Source organism: Engraulis encrasicolus, chromosome 4 (genome assembly GCF_034702125.1).
Source record: "Engraulis encrasicolus isolate BLACKSEA-1 chromosome 4, IST_EnEncr_1.0, whole genome shotgun sequence".
NCBI classification, from domain to species: domain Eukaryota; kingdom Metazoa; phylum Chordata; class Actinopteri; order Clupeiformes; family Engraulidae; genus Engraulis; species Engraulis encrasicolus.
In genome coordinates, this window is record NC_085860.1 from 37,641,519 (window position 1) to 37,665,204 (window position 23,686).

General features: G+C 44.1%; 1 protein-coding gene and 1 non-coding gene across 2 annotated transcripts; both read right to left on the reverse strand.

The window, feature by feature from the left end:
- Positions 1–281: 281 nt before the first annotated feature.
- trnaq-cug (transfer RNA glutamine (anticodon CUG)) lies at positions 282–353 on the reverse strand. The gene has a single exon. It is a non-coding gene; the product is annotated as a tRNA-Gln (tRNA).
- A 2,278-nt stretch (positions 354–2,631) lies between these two features.
- Positions 2,632–23,422, reverse strand: LOC134448079 (meckelin-like). Its single transcript, XM_063197838.1, has 22 exons — positions 23,262–23,422; positions 20,661–20,748; positions 16,526–16,603; positions 16,128–16,193; positions 15,873–16,017; positions 15,070–15,175; positions 14,416–14,512; positions 13,891–13,947; positions 13,540–13,638; positions 12,341–12,439; positions 11,469–11,564; positions 10,893–10,986; positions 10,114–10,301; positions 9,152–9,292; positions 8,814–8,894; positions 8,415–8,531; positions 7,202–7,318; positions 6,117–6,218; positions 5,285–5,387; positions 4,528–4,617; positions 3,371–3,426; positions 2,632–3,065 (listed from the first exon to the last, which is right to left on the reverse strand). The coding sequence occupies exons 1-22, from the start codon at positions 23,420–23,422 to the stop codon at positions 2,985–2,987; spliced, it is 2,262 nt and encodes a 753-aa protein (XP_063053908.1). The 3' UTR covers positions 2,632–2,984.
- Between the last annotated feature and the right edge of the window lie 264 nt (positions 23,423–23,686).

Here is a 23,686-nt window from a genome sequence, read left to right on the forward strand (position 1 = left end):
AGGAGCTCAGTAGTCAAGGGTGCTAAAAAGTAGCCTTAAAAGGCGGCACCACTTACAAAGTAGGCTACACATGAGGTCAACGACAGCCTAGGGACTTACAGACAGACTTACACTTTCAACAGACCACATGAATTACTGGCTAAGAGACAGACCTGCCATTCTCACATTCTGAGCTGTGATACATTTTCGTGCAGTGTGGTACTATCACTCGACACGTGTCAACACGCTTTTTAGCAATGTAACACCTGTCAACATGATTTTTCCAAGCAAGTTAAAAGCTTAGGTCCTACCGAGATTTGAACTCGGATCGCTGGATTCAGAGTCCAGAGTGCTAACCATTACACCATAGAACCGGAGTCGACGCAAAATCGAGGTGACGTCATCATCAACGCATGAACGCGCCACATAACCAGAGAGAATAGAGAGAGGGGACCCACTAGTTTGACGCCCTCTCGTGATTTCATATGGCACATCAAACATTTCAAACAAGCGATTTAAGGTTAGGGTTAGGTTTAGGGTTAAGGTTAGGGTAACGGTAAGTACCGAAAGGGCGTCGAACTAGTGAGTCCCGAGTTGAGAGAGAGAGGTTCCATTGGCCCATTGTTTCCGGGTTCTATTATTGCAAGGGGGAGGGGGGGGATCCCCCTTCAGGCATACCTAAGGACTGTCTCCAGTGATGGTACAAGAAGGAGATAAGTCAGGCTCGTTGTTTTCCGGTATCCCGTTGACGTCAGGTGAACGCCCCTTTAGGAGACCATCCGAGTTTGAGAGTGAATTACGCCTCTAGAGTGCATTTGTGGGATTGAATCCTTGGATGACAGTTCAGATTTCGGATGTCAAAATGCAAATTGACGTGACGTCCTCCTCGACACCCTTGAAATAAAACAAAGGGGTGAAATAGGTTTGTGTTGTGTGTCTTATTCATTGCACATCATCCAAAGACGGAACACAGGTGTGTTTCACATAGGCTACTATTTAATTATGCCATCGTATATTTTTGGGTAGCAGCAACTGTGTAGATGAGGTAATTAGCATTATTACATAACATTGGTTGCTCTTTCTATCGTAATTTGGCGATAACGTCCAGCATGTTCACAATGTAGGCTAGCTTCAGCGCAATTCACCGACAAAAGGCTCCCAATTCCGCGCACTTTTCAGGTCACGGTATTTCCGTTACTGTTTATTATTCCTTTATAGGCCTACTGTTGTGCTGATTTCGCTCACACTTGTCCTGGCTTTACTGCTGCAGGAACTGTGATTAGTTTGGTCGTTGCTGTGGAAACGGTTGAATAATTTTAGTCCTAAAGTTAAATAGGGAAGCGGCCAGGGCGAGTTTGAAGCCAGAATGTCGTCGTGAAATTAAAGTTCCATCTCTTTCCAGCTGCCGTTACGACACCCTTCATTACAATGCTGTCTATGGCCGTTTGACTCGGATTTAAATGTCATCACCGTTTGAAATTGTAGGCCTAGGTTATAGCCTTGACATCTCTTTAGTAGGCTATTTCATACATATGATGTCCCATGTAAAGTGTTACAGACTTCTCGCGAATAGGCCTATTTCCTCACTGCCTAGCCAAAAAAAGGGGACAACTAATGTGGCTTCACTGACAACTGCAACAGTTACTGCAAGCAACTGATATCTACCTGGAGTTGCATAAACAAACCAAAATACGAAAAGTGCATTAAACACCGCACACTGTGTAGGCCTAGGCCCTACTGTTCTCCCCCCTCTTCAAAGCACGCGTTTCGCCCGGTGCGTCTTCAGGTTCCCGAAGACGCACTGGGATAAGAGCTAATCTGAAGACGCACTGTGCGAAACGCGTTGCTCGCTCAGGGGAAAAAATACAAAAGACGTATCCAGTGTGCGATGTTTAATGAACTTTTCGTATTGATCAAGTTTTTCTGCCTTGCACCTGGAAGGGTTGTGCACAATACAAGGACTTCCATGCACAAATAAATAAATACTAGGCCTATATGACAGGATATTACAATAAATGTACAATGAAAACAACGTGAATGTCAACTGGGATTAGCCTACTATAGGGCAGACAGTTACCATGAGCGACGCGTCCCATCCCATCCGTCTCCGCCACGCCTCTTCACAGACTACGAATCCCACCTCAGCCCTTTGGATGGCGGTAATACGCAACCCTTGTCAGCTGCCACCAAACGCAACAGTAAGAGAAGAAGAAGGGGGGACAACGCCCCCTTAGGAGACCCAAACTTGAGCACATCCATTTACATTGTGTGGGCGGAGTTCAGGGTATCTCCTTCTTGTACCATCACTGACTGTTCTATTCAATGCTAGGAGTATTATGACACGTCCCTTTAGGCAGACCGGAACCTGGTCACGTTAGGTGCCCATAGCAACCTATTACGATAGCATATCTCTATATACTTAAAGAATCTCTGACATAACTCAAGTGCGCTGTGGAAATTCTACGGCTTAAAAGAAGAGGAAATTCTGCAGTTTGTGTCGGTATGTTAATTTGGAAAAGGCTCTTTAAAATGATTGACAAATGGTATTTTCGGCTGAGTTTTTATGCTTTAACTTTAGCCTATACTGCCTGCTCAGACAAAGCTTGGCTAGGCCTACAGAAACCAGAATGAAGGCACTCCAAAACTCCTACATTGACATATGAAAAACAATATTTATTCATTTTTAGGCCTAAATGGGAATAAAACCTCAGCTACCATAAATACTGTACTGACTGTAGGCCTACTCCTGCTGCTGCTGTGTGCCTGTGTATGTGTGTGCGCACAGGTGGGTGCGTGCGTGCGTATGTGTGTGTCAGAGAAAGAATGTAGGCTTATATTAATGTATCAATATACAGTATTAGTTTTTACTGCACAGTGTTGTATTGTGGGAGATGTTACATTGGCCACAGCCCACTTACATATATTCCTATGACCATATTTAATGTTCAAGTCATAATATAAAATGACTCCAGGGCCTGACGTTGACATCCCTTTAATCTCTAATATCAGATGAGGAAGCATTGGTCCACTAGTGTCTTGGAGGACAGATTCCGCCGGGACATATGAACACGTGCAAGATTCAGCACCTGAGAAAACAAAAACCCATTACTGAGAAGGCTACAATATTCGCTGCCCCTGTGCAGTAACAAACAACACATAAATACCTTTAAAGGACAATTTCACTATTTTGAACATTTAGATCCTTTTCTTGCAATAAAGTAGAGTGCTACTCACCAATATTTTTATGTTTGCTGTCTCCGTTATTTTGCTTATTTAGATTTTGTCTCAACCGGCTTTCAAATCTTTAGACGTGTCCATATCTGTTCTTAAAACCATCTGAACTATTTGTTCAAAATAGTGTACTTGTCCTTTACAGGTTTTCAGGCCTCACCTGCTGAACAATGTATGTGAGCACAGCTGCCAACACCAAGTTTTGAGAGGCCAAATCTGGAGATGTGAAGACACAAAAGGGTTAGGCTATCCTCCTCAATGACTGGTTAATGATAGTGTTTATGTATAAAAACAAGGACCACAGCTATACCAGACACAATTAATAAGGTAGAGATCATTCGTAAAGAGCTTCTTCCATGATCCATATGACATAATAAGGCTCTAAATTGAAGTGCTATGACTAGTAGACTCAGAGAGTGAATGGAGTTCAATGGAAAGTCATTCCTGAAGGAATGAGTCAATCAGGATTGCCAGGGCGATTTTCCATAGATGGACGGTGTCATGGCCAGGGCCGGATTAAGATGGCCTGGGGCCCCTAGGCTATAGGTTGCTGTGGGCCCCCTCAGAAGGCAAATTTTGCGACAAATTTATATATACAGTGTCATAATTAGCAAGGAATTGAGTATAACATGTCTACCAACTGTACTGAATATGATAGATACATTTTTCAATATTACATTCTGCAATTTTTGACTTTATGGCCAATCAGGGTCCCCCTGGCAGGTGAGGACATCAAGGTGCAGCCATATCCAGCCTGTGCATTAATCCGGCCCCGGCCCTTCTTCCTCCTGTCCTTCTCGGCTGCGTCAGGGGTCGAGTTCAAATTGAGTGGCTGAAGTGGCACATCAGTCAAGATAAGAATAGGTTTTCTGTCCAATCAAATGCAAAATATTTTGATAAGGGCGTAATTCCAAAATGTAGCCTATCGGTTGAGGGCAATACCCAGATGGTATTGTGAAGACAAAGGCAAAACATAGCAGCTGGCGAGTCAGGTTAAGTCAAGTCCAGACTTGATTCCACTTTGTTGCATTGGTGATGCTATGATTTATCTTGGTCTATCATATTGACAATCTTTGGCTATAGCTACGCGAAATCCTGGTTCCTGTTTATTACATAAGCTCTATGACTGTAGAGGCTTACTGAACAGCAGTGTGCCACATGCAGCTGTGTAATGACTGTAGATGATATTCATATTGCTTCAAGTCTTTAATGACTGTGGATAGCCTTCATATTACTGTAACTTTATAATCTCAATATTGTTGCCTACACTACAGTATGACACTGAACAGTGTGTCATATGCAGCTCTAAGATGTTACCTATGACACTGAACAGGAGCATGTCAAAGACCAGCAGCAGCGTCTCCTGGCCGTAGCACAGCACCTCGCCAAAGGACACACCATCTTTGTCTGGGGAAAGAGACATAAACACACAGGCTATGTTTATTATTATTTCAAGGCCTACTTGGATTACCTTCAGGGCCCACAATTTGAGAATCGCTGCTCTATTTGCATGAACGACGTTACGTGTGCCATGTGCGTTACACCCCTTTTTGAGGGAAAACATTGGGGGGAAAAGCCACTGCAAGTCAATTGTTGGTGTTGGGAAAGAATAAACTAAAGACAAGGAGCTGTAGACTGGCGTTGTTCACATTCAACATGCTGAAGACGTGTTGTGTTGTCAGCTGTTCAAATAATGTAGCTAAACAGCCGTGGCTGAAGCATGGACTGCGTTCATTTAGGCTAGCTGATGTAGCATGTAAGTTAATGAGACATTCGGCTTGTTTTCCCCCAAAAAGGGGCGTAACACACATTCAGGAGCAAAGTACCCGGATGGCCGTTCATACCAGAGAGAGTAGAGAGAGAGAGGTTCCATTGGCCCATTGTTTCCTGGTTCTATTATGCCCCCCCTTAGGCAGACCTAGGCAGACCTAAGGACTGTTCTATTCAATGTAGGAGCATTATGACACGGCCCTTTAGGCAGACCGGAACCTGGTCGCGTTAGGTGCCCATAGAAACCTATTATGTTGGCATATCTCTATACTTAAAGAATCTCTGGTTCATACGTAGTGTATACCTCTGTAGAAGATGCTCCTCTCCGCCGGTAACTGGAACTCGTACTTCATCATCTTCTCCACAGCTGATTTGTCCTTCACTATATAGTCCATGTCCTTCAAGGCCTACAACAGGATGCAAAATGTAGCCTACTTACAGTACTGTTTGTATGTCATGAACTATGGAAACCAGTCAGTCAGTGCAAAAGTTGTAATTTTGGGCCGGTAGTGGGTCTGGATGTTTGTGGCAGGTGTGTGTGTGTGTGTGTGTGTGTGTGTGTGTGTGTGTGTGTGTGTGTGCGCGCTTGTGCGCGTGTGTGTGTGTGTGTGTTTTGATACAGTAAATAAATGGGTACACCCTCTACATTCCAGGCAAATGGAAATGATCCTGCACAAACCGTATTCAACGCACAACACCTTATGGAATATTCAAGCTGAAATGAAAATTGTGTACTGTTGTCACGTTTGTGAGACGTTTCTGTCTCAAACTGTGGCCCAGGGCCCTCTAGTGGGCCTTAAAGGTACCTGTATTCCAAGTGGGCATTGAAATCATTATGTAAATGCAAAATAATATTTCTGTCTGTGTTGCTGTTGACTGTTTATTTGAGCTTTATTGTTTATTGGGTCAGAGGTGGCCCCCAAACATTTATAAAAATTTCAAATGGGGTGGCCCCACGTTGGAAAAAGTTGGAAACCCTTCGATTACTGTGTATAGACCTAAGGCGTCCTCCACAGTTGTGTGTGTGTGTGTGTGCGTGCGTGTCTGCTTGTGTGTGTCTGCTTGTGTGTGTGTGTATGTGTGTGTGTGTGTGTGTGTGTGCGTGTGTGTGTAGACCTCAGGCATCCTCCACTCACATGCTGTAGGAAGAGGCAGAGGAGAGTGTTCATGTTGTGGGAGACTCGAGCTGTCTGCTCCTCCCTCTCTGCTGTCTCCCCACGCCGCCTCCTCTCGCCCAGCTGCAGAGAGACAAACAGGGCTCTAAATTAACACCAGCCAACCGGACAAATGCTTTGTGAAATTTCAGTTTGGCTGGTAGAAAAGACCAACTTACTAGCCACGTTGACCCATTATTGAGTGTGAGTTTGGCCAGTAGGATTAGCATCTACAAGCCAATTTGACTGGTGATGAAAAAAGTTAATTTCTAGTTCTGGAGACAAACATTGTAGATGTACAGTACAGGTGGATACACTCACCTCAGCAAGGGGCAGAAGGATACTCAGGTGTAGGTGCACAGGTATACATACATTTTATGGTGTTGACACACTTTGGATTCCAGGGATTCCGACATGCTTCACGGTTAGGTGATTATCACTGGAAGTCCCATTGGATCCTTGCACAGCGTATGACAAGAAACTGCTGTCTTGTCGGCTAACAGGTTTATCCACTTGCTCGGATTTTATACTGTAAACCACAATGTTTAGAAAAACATACTGTCATGTCGTTCGAAATACTTTGAAATGCTCCCTAAATAACGCTATATTGTGTAGCAAAGCGGTAGCCACTGCTGACAAGGCGGGGTTGCAGGATCGGAGGCAGCCTCTGATTGTTGGGAAGCTGCTGTCACTCAAACGTTGCCCTCACGTGTGATTGGAGTGATACAATGTAACTTAATTGACAAAGCATGTGAATCGACTCTGATGTACTCACGTTAAGATATATTCTCCCAGAATGGAGTCGGTAGGAGCGCCACAGAAACCGCTACAACATCCAGCCAACTAGAAAACAAGTTCTAACCACGCACCACACTGGTCCAATGATGAAACTTCCAATGTTAAACACCTAGCCAAGTAGCATTTTGAGATTCCTGTCTGCGTTCGCAGCCGGGTATTTGAAAACACTGAGAGCCCATATATATAAGCTCACCTCAGCGAGGCGCAGGAGGATAATCAGCGTAGACGTACAGTTGTATACATTCACCTGTACAGGTGTATACACTCACCTCAGCGAGGGGCAGGAGAACTCTCTGGAGCTGCTGTCGAGCACGCTCAGTCAGCGAAACCTCAAACACCTGAACGTCAGACTGGGACTCCAGACCCCGACGTGCACACCTGTCCTCCTGAGGAGAGGAGGAGGAGAGAAAAGGAGGAGAGAAGAGGATTGAAGGAGAAAGTAGAGGAGAGGAGAGGAGAGGTGAGGTGAGGAGAGGAGGAGGAGAGAAAAGGAGGAGAGAAGAGGATTGGAGGAGAACGTAGAGGAGAGGAGAGGAGAGGTGAGCAGAGGAGAGGTGAGGAAAGGAGGGGAGAAGATGATTGGAGGATAAAGTAGAGGAGAGGAGAGGAGAGGAGAGGTGAGGAAAGGAGGGGAGAGGAGAGGCGAGGAGTAGCACACCAAAACAGGAGAGGAGACGTGGTTTCTATTTAGGGACAACAATTTGGGGGTGCTGTAACAGGGTGTATGCAGGGTTTTAAAAAGTATTAAAAGGTGATAAATCAAAAAGTCAAAATTTAATGGCATTAAAGGTCGTAAATTTGCTCAAAAAGTAGGCCTATTCATTTTTGAAAAACGAGGTATTATTTTTTTTAGTTGCACCATTTTGATTTTAAAAATCTTTGTTTATTCACTGTTTATCACAGTTTTTCAAAACACCAGTGATTCGCGCAACAGTAGCCACCTGACCTAGTTCATAGCAGACTTTTAAACAGCACTCTGGAATCGCACTGCTCCCTTTCGGGCGTCTTTTTGCAAAACACGAAAGTGTAATGTAATGTTTAGAAGGTAGAAATTACAAAAGATGTCTTGTTAATACTGGAATCGGAATGTCGTGATGGTTGTAAAAGAAATCTAAAGGTAGTGAAAAAGGGTATTAAATGGTAGTAAATTTGACTTCAAGATTGCTGTATATACCCTGTGTAATATGTCAATAAGACATAATATGTGTTTGAGGGTGTGTGTTTGAGTCTGTCTGCTTTGAGCCATGCTATGTGCTTGAGGGTGTGGGTTTGAGTCTGTCTGCTTTGAGCCATGCTATGTGCTTGAGGGTGTGTGTTTGAGTCTGTCTGCTTTGAGCCATGCTATGTGCTTGAGGGTGTGTGTTTGAGTCTGTCTGCTTTGAGCCATGCTATGTGCTTGAGGGTGTGTGTTTGAGTCTGTCTGCTTTGAGCCATGCTATGTGCTTGAGGGTGTGTGTTTGCGTGTGTGTGTCTGTACGCTACCTCTTCATTCCGCAAGTTAGTCCTCAAGGCCTCGATGCTGACATCTGCATACCCATGCACTGATCTCCCATGGAGGTAGTAACCATGGCAACGCTGCATCAGCACCAGCACTGACACCTGAAGAACAGAAATAGACTAAGACTTCTATACTGCCCAATACATGGGTTCTAAAAAAAATTGTTTCCCCTGACTGTGCGAAACTAGCTGCGCACAACTCAACCTCTGATTGTTGTCGGTCAAAAAATTAGCTCACGTGGTTGGCTGCCAGTGTCTTGCCGCTCCTCATAACATTGTGTCTACAAACACTGCGAACCCATGTATAAAGGCAAAGTGTGCGTGCGTGAGTGTGAGTGTGTGTGTGTGTGCGTGAGCATGTGTGTGTGTGTGTTTGTTACCCACATTACTTATTGAGCATAAATCCACAAACTGGCGAACTTTATCCTCCACACAGCGCTCATACAGGAGGTGATACAGCAACACCTACAGGACACCCAGATGATAGAGCAAATACAACACAGTAAATACAACACTAAATGGATGGCATTAAGTAAATACCACTACAGTACATTACACAGAAGACCATCACCTGTACAACATCACATGGTAAAGCATTGTCACCTGAGCAGAGGTCACAGCCTTCGAGGCACCTGTGCGTACTACTGTGGGCCTATGTCCATCGCGACCTTGGGGAAAGTCAGCTCTGCAAGGTCATGACTTGTGTGGCGGTGGCATCTCACCTGCAGTAGTCCGAGTCCGAGCCAAACGGAGGAGGTGAGAGCGTAGCGGAGCAGGGGGCTTTGGGGGGAGGGGGAGGAGTCTGTTCCAGGCCTCAAGGTCACCTGAAGGTCACAGGAGGCCAAGTTCACCAGACCCAACACCTGAGGAGACAACTAATACTGTAAAATACTATACTGTAGTCTGCTATATAATATACTATACTATACTATATTACACTACACTATACTGCCCTACAATTTCAGAACGCAGTATAATTCAAAATGGCAAACTGAGAAAAAAGGCTTTAAAGTTTCCTTTCTGGCCACGCAACTGTGTTGGAGGTAAAGTGGTGATGACACTTCCATATTATACTTTTTTATGGTAGAAATTTATGCACACAAGAAAAAAGCAAAAAAACCAACATTCTCTTTACTTTTTAGCTGAAAAATCATTATACTGCGTTCTGTTGTGGTATTACTGTCTATACCAAAACCACGGTGTCAATGGAGAAGTGCAGTATAATTCGCATTATACTGCGTTCTTGGCTAGTACGACGTAACCTCCTAAAACCAAAAAGCGCAGTATAATCAGTTTTTTGCGTTTTTTTCCGAAACGGGACCAAGTTGGGCCAAAAAAATTTAACACAAGAAAAATAAGGTATTTTAAAGCCAATTTCCGGTCTAAACCCATTTTCGACCATTTTCAAGATACTGCGTTCTGATATTGTAGGGCAGTATACTATACTCCACTACATTATACTATAGGCCTACTATACTATGTTACGCAATACCATACTGGAGGACAAGTATTATGTAATATCTGTATAATGTGTCATCTGTAATATACATTATATATAATATGTGTCCTGTAGCAGCAGTAGTGTAGTGTACTGTGGTGTATTATAGTGTAGTGTAGTGTAGTGCAGTGTATTATGTGTAGTGTAGTGCAGTGTATTGTGTGTAATGCCTGCATAATGTGTGACCTGTAGTAGCAGTAGTGCGGTGAGCAGTGTCAGTGCAGGGCTGCTTTTCCTCATGGTCATCAGCTCATTCCACTCGTTGGCAACTAGGAGGCGTCGCCAGGCCGAAGGGCCAGCAGGCTGGACGGCAGAGGAAGAGGAAGAGGAAGAGGAAGCACCGGAGGTAGCAGCAGACTGGAGGAGAGGGGGACCTGTGGCAGCCACACACACACAAACACACACACAGACAGACACACACACACAAACACACACACACACACACACACACACACACACACAGACACACACACACACACGCACACACACACACACTATGCATGCACACACACGCACACTCACACACACAGCCAACTCTTTTCAGTGTTACATGGGCAGTATAATGAGGTCATGTTCCTTATATTAACAATATATCAATATAATAATATGATAGCATGATAATAGTTTGATGGCATGATAATAGCATAACATAGCATGGTAATAGGAGCCTACAGATGATAACATAGCAATACAACATAACATGGTAATAGGACCTTACCATCTGGTAACATTAGCCTGACTATCATCGACTTTAAAATCTCTTTGAGACTTGGTCAGACCAAGAGCATAACAATAAACATTTCCCAAACAGCATGGTTGAGCCAGAGGTCTATGCATCGAAATGTGGACACAATTTTGATTTTGGTTTGTGTGACACATTAGACGCAATTGCGGTGTGGACATGCTACTCCGTGTTTGATAATTGCATAGTATGCTAATAGGAGCCTGGAGATGGTGTGGAGGACCTGCTGCTCTGCGTTTGTTGTTGGGTCTCTCCCAGTCGATGAGGAAGATGTCAACGGACACCTGGACCAGTGTCACATGCAGCAGCTGCAGAGACTACAGCACAGGGGAAATTCAATACAACTACAAGACAACAACAGAAATACTCAGTACAACTACAAGACTAGGCTACAGCAGAAATACTCAATACAACTACAAGACTAGGCTACATCAGAAATTCAATACAACTACAAGACAACAACAGAAATACTCAGTACAACTACAAGACAATTACAGCACAGTGAAATACTAAATACACATACACAAAAACTAAGCATGCTCAACACAAATGCAGCACAGTGGGGAATACTCAATACAACTACTCAACTCAAGTCAACTAGAGCGAAATACATGTAAAAGAAAACTCATCCTGGAAAACACACAATATGATCCTGAGAAAAGTAAATACAAAATGAATACAGTACGGAGATACTAACAGAGTGAGCACCGTGTGTGTGTGTGTGTGTGTGTGTGTGTGTGTGTGTGTGTGTGTGTGTGTGTGTGTGTGTGTGTGTGTGTGTGTGTGTGCGCACGCTTACTTTGAGGACGAAGGCCAGGGCCACGAAGCTTTTAAAATACACTTCTATAGTTCCACCAGCAGAGGGCAGCACTGTAGTGACAATGGAGCGCTGGGCCTTGAGAAGCAGAAACAAGCTCTATCAGAAACGTAGCAACCTGGGGCCCCTGCCAATGTTAGATACACATGATGTGCAATCAGAGATACTGGGACCTGGTGGACAAACAAACCGACAGACAAACTGGCAGACCGACAGCCAGCCAGCCAGACAGAAAGACACAGAAAGACACAGACAGACAGATACACAGACAGACAAACATACAGGGTCATTGTGATACCTGGCCCAACCCCTTCCAGAAGGCCAGGTTATCTTTCTAGTGTTTCAATAATAGAAATGGAGAGAATAGAAGTATAAATCTACTCTACTGTCCTGGCAGGCTATGAGCCAGTACATAGAAGATGATACTGGCCATATAGTATAGTATGCACTTAAAGATCTACTTTCATCGTCATTTCATTAATACTGCTGTAGTCACCATTATAATTTAGTGCATTATGCACATCGTTGTTTTTTTGGGGGGGGGTTTCTTAAGTTCTGGTTTCTTTGTTTCAAGCAGCCTTTATAGGCTAGTAAAGTGGCCTGTGGTCAAACGACAGGACTCGCCTCAAGTGATTACACCTAGTCAGAAGTGTGACTTGTCAGGACTCATAAGCGAACCGTACTGAGATCACATCAATACAGGTCTCAGTACAGTTCACTTCCAAGGGGTCTGGGTACACTTTGGAGCATTCACATATCCACAGAAAATGAGTCACAGGTCTGAGTTTGCCTAAATGGCTGAAAGGGACCAGGTGTGAAAACACCCTAAGAAACAACTAAAGCTGTAAACTGACCTTGAAGGCTACAAGCCAGTAGACGCCGGTTCCAAGAGTGACCAGGAAGAATGTGTTGCCGAGATTTCCACTCAGGAAGGCCAGGAACTTAATTAACGTCTGGAAACAAAAGTGAGTAATAACTTATATATTATATTTAATTATAAATTAAGACACAGAAATTATTAGAATGATAATATATATGTACATCCCCACCTATTAGTATTGGAATGAAAGTGTTTTTTGGTAAGGGACATAAATATTTGATTGTAATTTTTAAAATCTTCCTTGATTCTAATAATTTAATGTCTCATTTTTATATTTTAATTATTGCTCTACTTATTTAATGTTTTCCTTCACTATTTCTTTCTTTATTTCTTTTTACTTTTATTTTCTGTGAAGCACACTGAACTGAATCTGTGTATGAAATGTGCTATACAAATAAACTTGCCTTGCCTTGCCTTGCCTACATATCCATTTCCCCCTTCTGACATCTAGATCATTGTGCAATGTGCCGGCTACATTATTTTGCTGCTGCTTCTTAGTCTGAGCCACCAAGCAACGGCATAATCACTCAATGTATGCACTGATGCTATGTTGCTAAAGGTGATGATGACACACAGGGTAACTATTTGGGCAACGTAGCTGGGCAACAACATTATTGGCTCAGAATTTTCCCATAACACGACTTAGGAAATGTGTCTACTTCTGATTCCGACTTCCCCCAATAAAAGTGTTGTAGTGACAAACTGTCCAAAATAAAATCTTAGGCAAGGTTGTCCAAAGCTGTTGATCAAAAAGTTGTTTAGTAGTGTATTATCAGCTGCAGTCTAATCAAAGAGTGAGAAGTGACGAGAGTGACATCCATTACATGACTCTCAGATTCTCATTGCGGAGTGTCTCATTGCCAAAGAGGCACCGTTGGCACTCAACTATTGACAAAGCAAATCACATGGAGGCACAACATTCACAATTATTTTACTGATGAAAACAGGACCGCTGTGTGTGTGTGTGTGTGTGTGTGTGCGTACGTGCGTGCCTGCGAGCTGCTTAGCACTACTTTAGGTCATTCACAGTTTCTCTTGCTGTGTCATATTGATACACTGGGCACTTGCATAGGCCAGTCTGTTGTCTTCACACACACACACACGCACGCACGCATGCACACGCGCACACACACACACACACACACACACACACACACACACGTCGTGTCTTACTGTGAAGTTGAGGGTCTGCTGTCCAGATCTGCGACTCCAGCTGCTGGTCTCCAAGAGAGACACGAGAAGAGACAACACACTGAACACGGCTACAGAGATCTACACACACTCACACACACACACAGTCACACACACACACACACACCCAAACAACCATGAGAGTCAACATACTCAACACGTCTAGAGACCCACACACACACAAACACACACATACACCCACCAGTCACCAGGAGACAACACACGCGCGCGCACACACACACACACACACACACACACACACACACACACACACACACAAACACCCCCCACCCCCACACACACACAGAAAAGAGAGGAGAAGAGTACACGTACTGAGGTGGCCAGGTGCATGGAGTCCTCATCCATACTGTATGTCACAGTGAATGACACCTGTCACGACACACATGACAAATGACACCTGTCACGACACATGACAAATGACACCTGTCACGACACACATGACAAATGACACCTGTCACGACACACATGACAAATGACACCTGTCACGACACACGACATATGCCACCTTTGTGACATAGGATATACAGTATAACATAACATAACATATGACATATGAGTCACTTGAGAGACACCCGTCTTGACACACACCACATATGACAGTATTTCACAGAGCAAAACCATTTGTTTACTGACAGGTTAGGGTCAGGGATTGCTTTGGTTAGGGAACAGTTTTAACATTCATTGGTTTTGTTATAAAGTCAATGGAATGTCCTCAAAAAGATAGTAATACATGTGTGTGTGTGTGTGTGTGTGTGTGTGTGTGTGTGTGTGTGTGTGTGTGTGTGTGTGTGTGTGTGTGTGTGTGTGTGTGTGTGTGCGTGCGTGCCTGTGTGTTACCTGTACACTAGTGTTGTCGGCCAGCCTGACTGAGCTATATTGGAGGTGGAGCTGGAGAGGGGGAGGGGCTCCGTCAACGCTGACTGGGATCTGGACACTAACACAGGAAGGGGATAGGAAAGGTTAACATAGCTCATCATCACAAGATAAACACACAGCCCAGAGAGAGGTTGAAATTGATTCATTAGTTACAATCTAGGGCCACATATTACAAATGTCTTCGTTTTACCTGTTGTTCAATTCAACCAGTGGTGGCCATGGTGGTACCCGAGGGTGATGGATCTGAGATATGGATATGGCTTTTCCTCATAGTGAGGTTAGTTAGTTAGTTATATACCTGACCTGATGGTGATGGTGACGGAAGTGGACATGGCTTTACCTCAGTTGTTCCCAAACTTTTTCAACTGGCACCCCCTTTTGGATTTAAGAAAATTTTCGCGAACATATTTTTTGCTAAACTTTAAAGTAAATCAAAAGAGAGGCACCCATGTATTAGTTTGAAGTGAATATTGTTACTAACAATGTATGGAAAGGTTATAAAAGCATATATTCAAGGTTTTATGCAAACAGTCCCTTCTGTCCGAGACCTCCCCTGCATTACCTTCGCGATCCCCTTAGGGGTCCCAACCCCCAGTTTGGGAACCCCAGCTTTACCTGAGGGTGATGGAGCTGAGGTAGTGTACGTGGCCAGGAGGTGACGTCAGACTGCCTGCTCTACCCGAGAGTCCGTCCACCAAGTAAAACCTCTGCACACTGCGGCCTGAGGGAGCACACCAACTGTTAAACACACATCTCACAGACCATGGAGCACACCAACTGCCAAACTACGCTAACTGAATGTTTCAACTGTGAAATACCTCATAAGACATCTGATGGGCAGGCACACAACAGTGAGGCGCCATAACAGCTGGGTGTGTAGCAGAGTGTACCCCTGAAGTGTAGCCTCTTTAGAAGGCTCCGGGTGAATTATTAACCGTTGCGTATATTAGCTGCAACATATGAATCAAGATGCTATGACCCAAAAAAATGATTGACAGATGACCGTTGACATATGATTGGCCGAATTTAGGTGTACAGGCTGACGTATAATTAACAGGGGTGCATTTCTGGAATGCGTAGTTGCTAACAATGTTAGGTACTTTGTTGGTTGCAATGCAATTTCCCATTCGCAACTACCGAAGTTGCTAACTGCAAACAACTACGCTTTCCAGAAATGCACCCCAGAGTTGCTCATGTGATGACAGCACGTTATTGTAAATAAGAGTGTTATTGTAGATGGGTCTTTCTGAAAGTTATCGTAAGTTATTGTAGAAAAGTCTGAGCATTATCGTAATTGTTGTAGAAAATTCTGAGTGCTATCGTAAGTAAGCTGTCCTACTCACTTGATAGGTGTGAAAGTTATCATAAGTTGTAGTAGATAAGTTTGAGCGTTATCGTAAGTAAACTGTCCTGGTCACCTGAGTTGCTGGACTGTGGGTGACGGCTCTGGATGGGGACAGGCCACACCATCAGCATCCCATCATCACCACGGTAACGCAGGAAAAGCTGGTGGAACACTGGCAGCGGGTGCTTAGCAACGAGCTCTTGAACACTGATGGAACACTAGAAGGTGAAGTGACCATGGACATACAGTCCATGACTCAGTCTCACGTTGGACATCATTCATCATCAACAGCACACAGAAACTCTCAAGGTGTATAGAGATAACTTACTGATTGCTGATATGACGTCCCAAAGAGGAAGGCACTGTCCAGCCTCGTCTGCATGTCTGGACACATCTGAGAAGGAGACACAATCACATGGAGCTCATGTCACTGTGGGAACAGTCATATGTAGGTTTTATCACTATGGAAACTATGGAGACACAGTGATGTGGAGCCCAAACCACTATGGAGACTCAGACACAGTAATCTGGAGATGATATCAATCAATATGTCATGACTCGTCCATAGAGGGCGATGTCCCTTAGAACGAGGGCATGGCTATCTGACCTGTGACTCTGACTCTTACCTGTAGTAGCCCCCCTGTCACCTCCCTTCGTATCTGTAATCTCCCATCACCTCCCTTCTTACCTCTAGCCCCCAACCCCTTCACCTGCCCTTCTTCTTACCTGTAGTATCCCCCCTGTCACCTCCTGCCACCGGAGGAAGTGCCCATCCGCACTGTAGCTCGCCAGCATCAGAGGCAGCTGTGGACAGAGAGTATGGTCATTCATTTTTTATTTAGCATGTATGTACTGTGAATTATACAGTCCTCAGTTAACATGTACATTACATACTACATGTATTCATTTAACGTGTGCGTACTGTACATACATACAAGTATTCATTTAACATGTATACATTACATACTGTAGTAAAGGGGTCCCCAACCTTTCTGGGTCTGAGGGCTACCAAGGGCTTACCGAGGGCTACCCGAGGGCTACTGAGGACTACCTGAGGACTACCTGAGGGCTACCCGAGGGCTACTGAGGACTACTTGAGGACTACCTGAGGGCTACTTTTGTTAAAAATCCTCTACTGATGTCTTGGCATCATTCTCAAATCACACTATTATTGAATGATAATTTACTTATAGGTTATAAAGTATAAATAATCTCATATTTAAATCAAGAAAAGCATTAACTGTGACTAAAATCTAGTAGTCGTCACTGTTGATTAACATCCTTGGTGGGCACCTAAGAAGCTCCTGGAGGGCTACCTGGCGCCCGCGGGCACAACGTTGGTGGCACCTCCTGTAGTACATGTAGGGGCCTAGTCATTTAACGGAGCTATGATTCAAGATACAAGATTCAATAAGTTTATTGCCAGTTCATAGGAATTTCATTTGGCAAATCCTGCGCTCTCCTTTCTGACAACTGACAACTTTTGGCAAATCCCTAACATCAAATACATGTATTGGACAGAGACACACAACAGCAGAGAGAGAGAGAGAGAGAGAGAGAGAGAGAGAGACCTTTTCATTGCTGCTAAATGCGAGTCCTCTTGGGAATGCTGGTCTGTCACTGCTTTCATAAAGTACTGGCAGGTAAGGCCTGCAAACAAAATGAGATATTTTGCAAATAGAAACACTATGGTTGATGGCTCTAAAACATGTCTTACATGATATATAAAGTAACACACTACTGTAATTTGTAATGGGTTTTGGCAAGAGCAATGATATATACTAGTGGGAGTAGTAGAGGTTATACAGTAGGCTACATGTAGCCTTCATGTAGCCTCTTGCAACTGTGGCTAGTGGGAGTAAAGTAGAGCATAGGAGGCCAAGGGTCCAAGAGTGTAAAATATTGACCAAAGGGCCAGATGAGGTGGTAGTGTCTCTTACAGCGGGGGCTGGTGTGAGGAAGCCACCTGGTATAAGCGCTCGGCTTTAGACCCCTCTCTTCCTGCATCCAGAGTCACCATGTTTGCCAGGAGCTGACAGGCGGTTATGTTGCTGTAACTCTGACATAAATTGGATACATTTATATATCATCACGGACAGAAACCTATCTCCACTTTCTGTTATATCTTAAATGTTTTTTTTTCCCAAAACCATTATTTTCTTAACAAACATTCATCATTAAAGGTGGGGTTTAAATCATTTATGAAAGTCATATACATGGAAACTGAACAATTGTACTTTAAAAATAATTAAATAAATAATGAATTAGTTTCTAATTCTAATTCTAGTGGACATATGATGTTTCTGACAGAGAGTGACGATATGCTGCTAAATGTCAAGGAAGGCCATTCACCGCCCCTGCCTACAGGCTGTCTCAACAACTCACCATGCAGCCAAGAAAACTGGAATCCAGATACTCCCTGATCCAGATGGAGTCATGTGGTACAGTACCCTGCAGAGGTATACAGCAACGTTATTAAAACATCACGTTATTATGGCATGTTATTACAATATTACATTATGTTATTATCGCGTTATTACAACATCATGGAATATGATATTACAATATTACATTGTGCTATTATCATTTCATTTGAACATCATGCTATGATGTTATTAATGATTACATTATGTTATTATCATGTTATTACAATATCACTAAATACACCACATCATTATTACCTGAGGTGTCAAAAGTAAAATTTTAAAAAGAATGATTTTCCTTCCAACACAGGCAACTTATCTGAATAATCAGTCGACCTGTATATATGTTTACAAATCAGCTGACTCTGTGCTGATTGGAATACATTTGTGGTAGGTTCTTGTTAGGTTTTTTTAGTGCTTTTCAGTAACAACACTATCGACCTCATTAGGTGAGTAAATGGTGTAACAGCTGTGTAATATCATGTGCTAGTGTTGTACTTGAATGAATTTACTTTTACTTTTGACACCTCTGGCTATTACAGCCCAACATCACCACAATTACATCACTAGGCTACTACACAGGGCCGCTGCAGACATCACTGGTCCCGGGACAAAATCATTGAATAGGGCTCCAATTCTGGGCCCCCCTTCTCCCTGGGCTCGAGACAGTGACCATGGTATCATCTGAACTATTACTATACCGTATGTGCATACATAATAATGCATGACCTACCGGTACATTCGCAGCATCCGTACTAGTGAAACAGACTCCACCTGTCTTTGAAATGGAAAGAGGCATAAAAGAGCAGGAAGATCAGATGTTTTAAACACCCGCTTCCCTATGGTCACCAGCACAAACCCTGCATTGTTATGTGTTGTGTGCTATTGTGCTATGCCCTGGGGTGTGTGTTGCTATTACTGTATGTGGCATTGTTACAGTGTCTGCGTTATTGTCTGCTGTTATGTGTCATTGTCATGTTCTATGTGTTGTTGATACATATGTGTGCTGTGTGTTCACAGTGGTTCTGCAGGTATGTTGCTTATTTTAGACTGAAAAATGTTTCATGCAACACTGTTACTGTGAATGGAATGTCATGACGCGCCGCTGCCACTGTGAATGTAGCGCTTCCTGGAGACACGGCCTGTTGTGGAAATACTATGCGTGTGTTTATAGGAAACTTTCAACTGCTGCCTGTTTCATAAATTCCAGGCAGCCTAATGGTTAGGAAGGTGATCTAAAGATCAGAGGGTTGTCGTCGGTTCAAATCCCACCCTCACCTCTCCCTCCACCTGCATCGTTGGCTGAAACGCCCTTGAGCATGGGCCTACTGGGCCCAGCCCAGGGGGCCCAAGAGTCAGGGGGCCCATGAAGCTCTAGACTCTATATTTGCATTTTATATTGCGTTAAAATCACACTCGTAACAATTGTATTTTCACATTTTCGGAGGGGACAACCCCCTATACCCACTGACAACGTAGACTCTCAATCCTGGCCTAAAACCCTTAATCGTTTTGCAAACTAGCAACATCCATTGAGTAGGGGAATTCTTGTTGTCTGGCCCCAGAGATGATCCTGCGCTAGTTTGCCACTCTGGGCTCCCAGTTAACACCACAGTACAGGCATGAGAGGCACAGCACTACCGATACTGAATGAGGCCTCAGGGGGAGGTTTACTAACGTTCCATGGCGAACTCTGTTAGTTGGCATGTGTTACACTGACGCCCAAGGAATCTCAATCCATCCCTGCCTTCTTATGCCACAGTATAGCGACTACTACTCTCGGTTCTACATGAAGTACCTGTGCTGCCTAATTTTTGGTACTTACTAGCTGTGTGCTGGGACAGAGGCATGCGTCTGTCACGGTGTAAAAGGAGTCAGGACAAAGGCCACATCTGCAAAAGGGAGGTTTGAAAAAACACATTAGCATGAGGTGGGATGGGGCATGAGAAACACACATTGAGGTTTATACTATTCCTAAATAACCTGACTGGCCTCATTGAAATGAAATTATTCCTAAACAACCTAACTGGTCCCGTCCATAGAGGCTGCAACGTGATTGGCCTCCTTTCACAGAGGCTGTAACCTGATTGGTCTCCTCCACAGAGGCTGCTGCTACTACCAGAGAACTTAGAAGCTACTACTCACATTGGACTAGCAGGAGTCCCCAAGTTGTCAGGGGAACAAGTCAAACAGGAAGTGGTCAGGGAGGTCAGATTCTCAACTGGAAACACAACAAACATTTATCAAGGAAAACAAAGACAGTATGTGGTATGGCAGAGAGAGAGACTCCCAATACTAGTGTTTGTACTGTAGTGTAACAATAAGAATAACATAATCTAATATAAAGATGTCAGAGGTTCTTGATGTGATGACAGCATGAGAAGAATGAGTAGCACAAAAGACATGACCCCGCACGGGAGGAGGAGAGAGAGAGTCACCCCGAGTTTGTCCTGCTCCACACTGGCAACGTCCCGCTTCCTCGTCACACCTGAGGCATCTCCGCCCGTCAGCTGACACTGTGCCATTCTAGAACATAAAGGGACATAGGGGGACATTAGGGGGGCATTAATCAACCATAACACCAGACACCCACACTGACACTGTGCAGATCTAGAAAATACAAGGGGACATCAATAATCAACATAACATCAAGCTGCTCCTCTACACTCTGCTGTAACGGGGTCAGCTCTATGTTCCCACAGCCCATTGGTCCCACAGCCCAATGGCCCCAGCTTATTCCTGCTGCTCCATGCTCCCACAGTTTTAAGAAATTATTGAAATATAGGCCCTACTCTACAACTCCATGTTCCCACATTTCCAATTAAACTAAGAGAACCAACAGGCCTAAAAAATAATGTTGAAAATCTTACTGATGTGGGACCAATGGGCTATGGGACCAATGGGCTGTGGGAACATAGACACGCTCCCGCTGTAACAGTAGTATGACCAATCAAATGTTACAGTGGCAGGGCCTCCGCACAGTTTGATTCCATTGTTTTCAATAAGCCCGCATACTGGCACCGATGTCCGCGATTAGAGAGAAGTTCTATTTTGTCAGAGCCGCCCATTGACGCTCTGTTGGGGTGAAATTGTGTGCAGGGATTGGAATTGTTTCGGAAGTGAAAGTGGTCCGCAATGCGGTCGGAACCGATGTGCGTAGGCCCTTTTGCCGGATATAGTTAACGTATTATGACTACATTGCTGTAACAGGACAATATGGTATTATCCCAAATGTAAGTAATAGTGTTTTGTCCAATATGCCTGATGCAGGTCATTGTCAGCAACAGGTCCTTACACATGAAGAGCACTGCACCACTGGACTCCCCAGGTCCATTACAGTGAAGCCATCATCACAAATACATGCCAGAGCTGTTGGGAAAAACAATAAAGATTTATTACATGACATGACATTACATAGAGGTTTATTACATGACATGACATTATCTCATAGAGATTTATTACATGACATTACATAGGGTTCCCAAACTTTACCATGACAAGGAAGACCCCCCATATTCCACTAGATTCCAGCCAAGGTCCCCCTGCCACAGGCTCGGCCACACTATTTTGTTTTCTGTGCACTCCCTTTCACATCTCCATGAAGTTGGTGCATCCCTAAACCCTTTCAAGTACTCCAGGAAACATAATACATATACACATGTCAACACCTGTATACTTAACCCCTTAGTGCAGCACTATGGCTCTTTGTAATGTCATAGCAATGTTGTTATGATGTAGTTAAGCATTTTCAGCAAGTGAATAGGGTCGCCGGTGATCTCAGCTGCAGTAATAGGCTACGTTATTCAATCAATCTATTCAATTAGGCCTATTAATTTTGTTTTGTCATACATTTCCTGACGACTTGCCGGGCCCCACCCTAATACTCCTCCACGGCCCCCCACCCAGGGGTCCCCGACAGCCACTTTGAAAACCACTGGAACAGACAATATACAGTAGGCCAGAGCGATGAAAAAACATTTAAACCAGACAATCAGCAATAGGCATAGGAGATGAAAAGGCAGCATTGCCACTTGTGTCATTGTCACTGTGAGAGCTATGACCTATTACCTGTGTTATAGGCAGGGCTTTGAACCGTTATTTTTTTCCAAACGTTCCGTTCCGAACAGAAACGGAATTATAACGTTTCCGGTTATGGGTTCCACCAATAAATTGACGTTCCCGAACCGGTTAGAACAAAAAAATATTGTTCCCGGAACGGTTAATTTCGTTCCTGTCAGCTGATTACTCCCCATAGGCCTAACTGACGTTAATTAACCAAGAAAGACGGAAGTGCAAATGAGTCAGCCTACATTCCAAACTGTTTATTCAAGTGGATGAAAAGAGTATCCTGTGGAATTTTGTCATTCAGGGACGACCTAAGCGGAGAATAAACCTCAATGATGAAAATGCACGCTTCACGCTGACTTGGGTCACAGGGAGCGCTATGATGGACATTGTGAGTTTGTGCATATTTGAAGCGGCCATGGATGCCCAATAACGTAGAACATTCTCGGTGCGCTTTACACGCGCTTCTCTGCAATGTCTTACAATGATGCAATGGAAATGTATGACAGTGGTTTGTCTTATTTAAGATGCGGAGTGGAGACTTTGTAATCCACAGCTCTCTCTCCATTCAGTCAGAGAATGTCTGATGTCACACAGGACGTGAATCTCAGCCGTCATGGTAACGTGCGCAGGAAAATAGATTTTTTTTTAAATTTGAGGAACGGTATTAACCGGTATTAACCGGTTACCATTATTTTTAAATAAGTGTTCCCGTTCCAGAACATAAAAAATAATAAAGTTTCCGGTTTCGTTTCTGTTCCCTGTAAAATACAAAAAGTTCCCGGTTTTCGTTTTCGTTCCTTGAACCGGTTCAAAGCCCTGGTTATAGGTGTCTTGAAATGTCCATGTGGGCATTATGTGTATTTATGTAAGCTACTGGACACCTAAATTTCCCTGCAGGGATCAATACATTTACTCTACTACTCTACTCACCACTGGGCCCTCTGTGCTGATGGCTGCCACAGGTGTCACACCTCAGCACTGCCGAGTTGAAGAACTGCCCTCGGTGGCACTGCTCTGGCCGCTGAAGAGGGATGGACGCCCCCACACCACCGCATACACGGCCCGGCAAGGTGAACATTAACATGAACACAGCTGGCAGCAACACTGGCACAATGAGCTGCTCCGCTTTCATGGCTGCCTGGAGAACAGAACTCCAGTCTTCTGTGTGGTGTCTGTGTGGCTGCAAGCCTCTCTCTCTTCTCTAGGTGGGAGACCAAAGTCCACCAACGCCCAGGTAAAGGTGGGAGGGTAAACTCAACGGTGTCCTTGGAGACGGCACACATCTCGGCTTGCCTTCCCTCATCACTTATCAAAAACAAGGGGAGCGAAAATCAGGATGGAGGGCCAAGTATGAAGACAGAAAACAACAGTAGCTGTAGGCTATGTAGGCCGACTT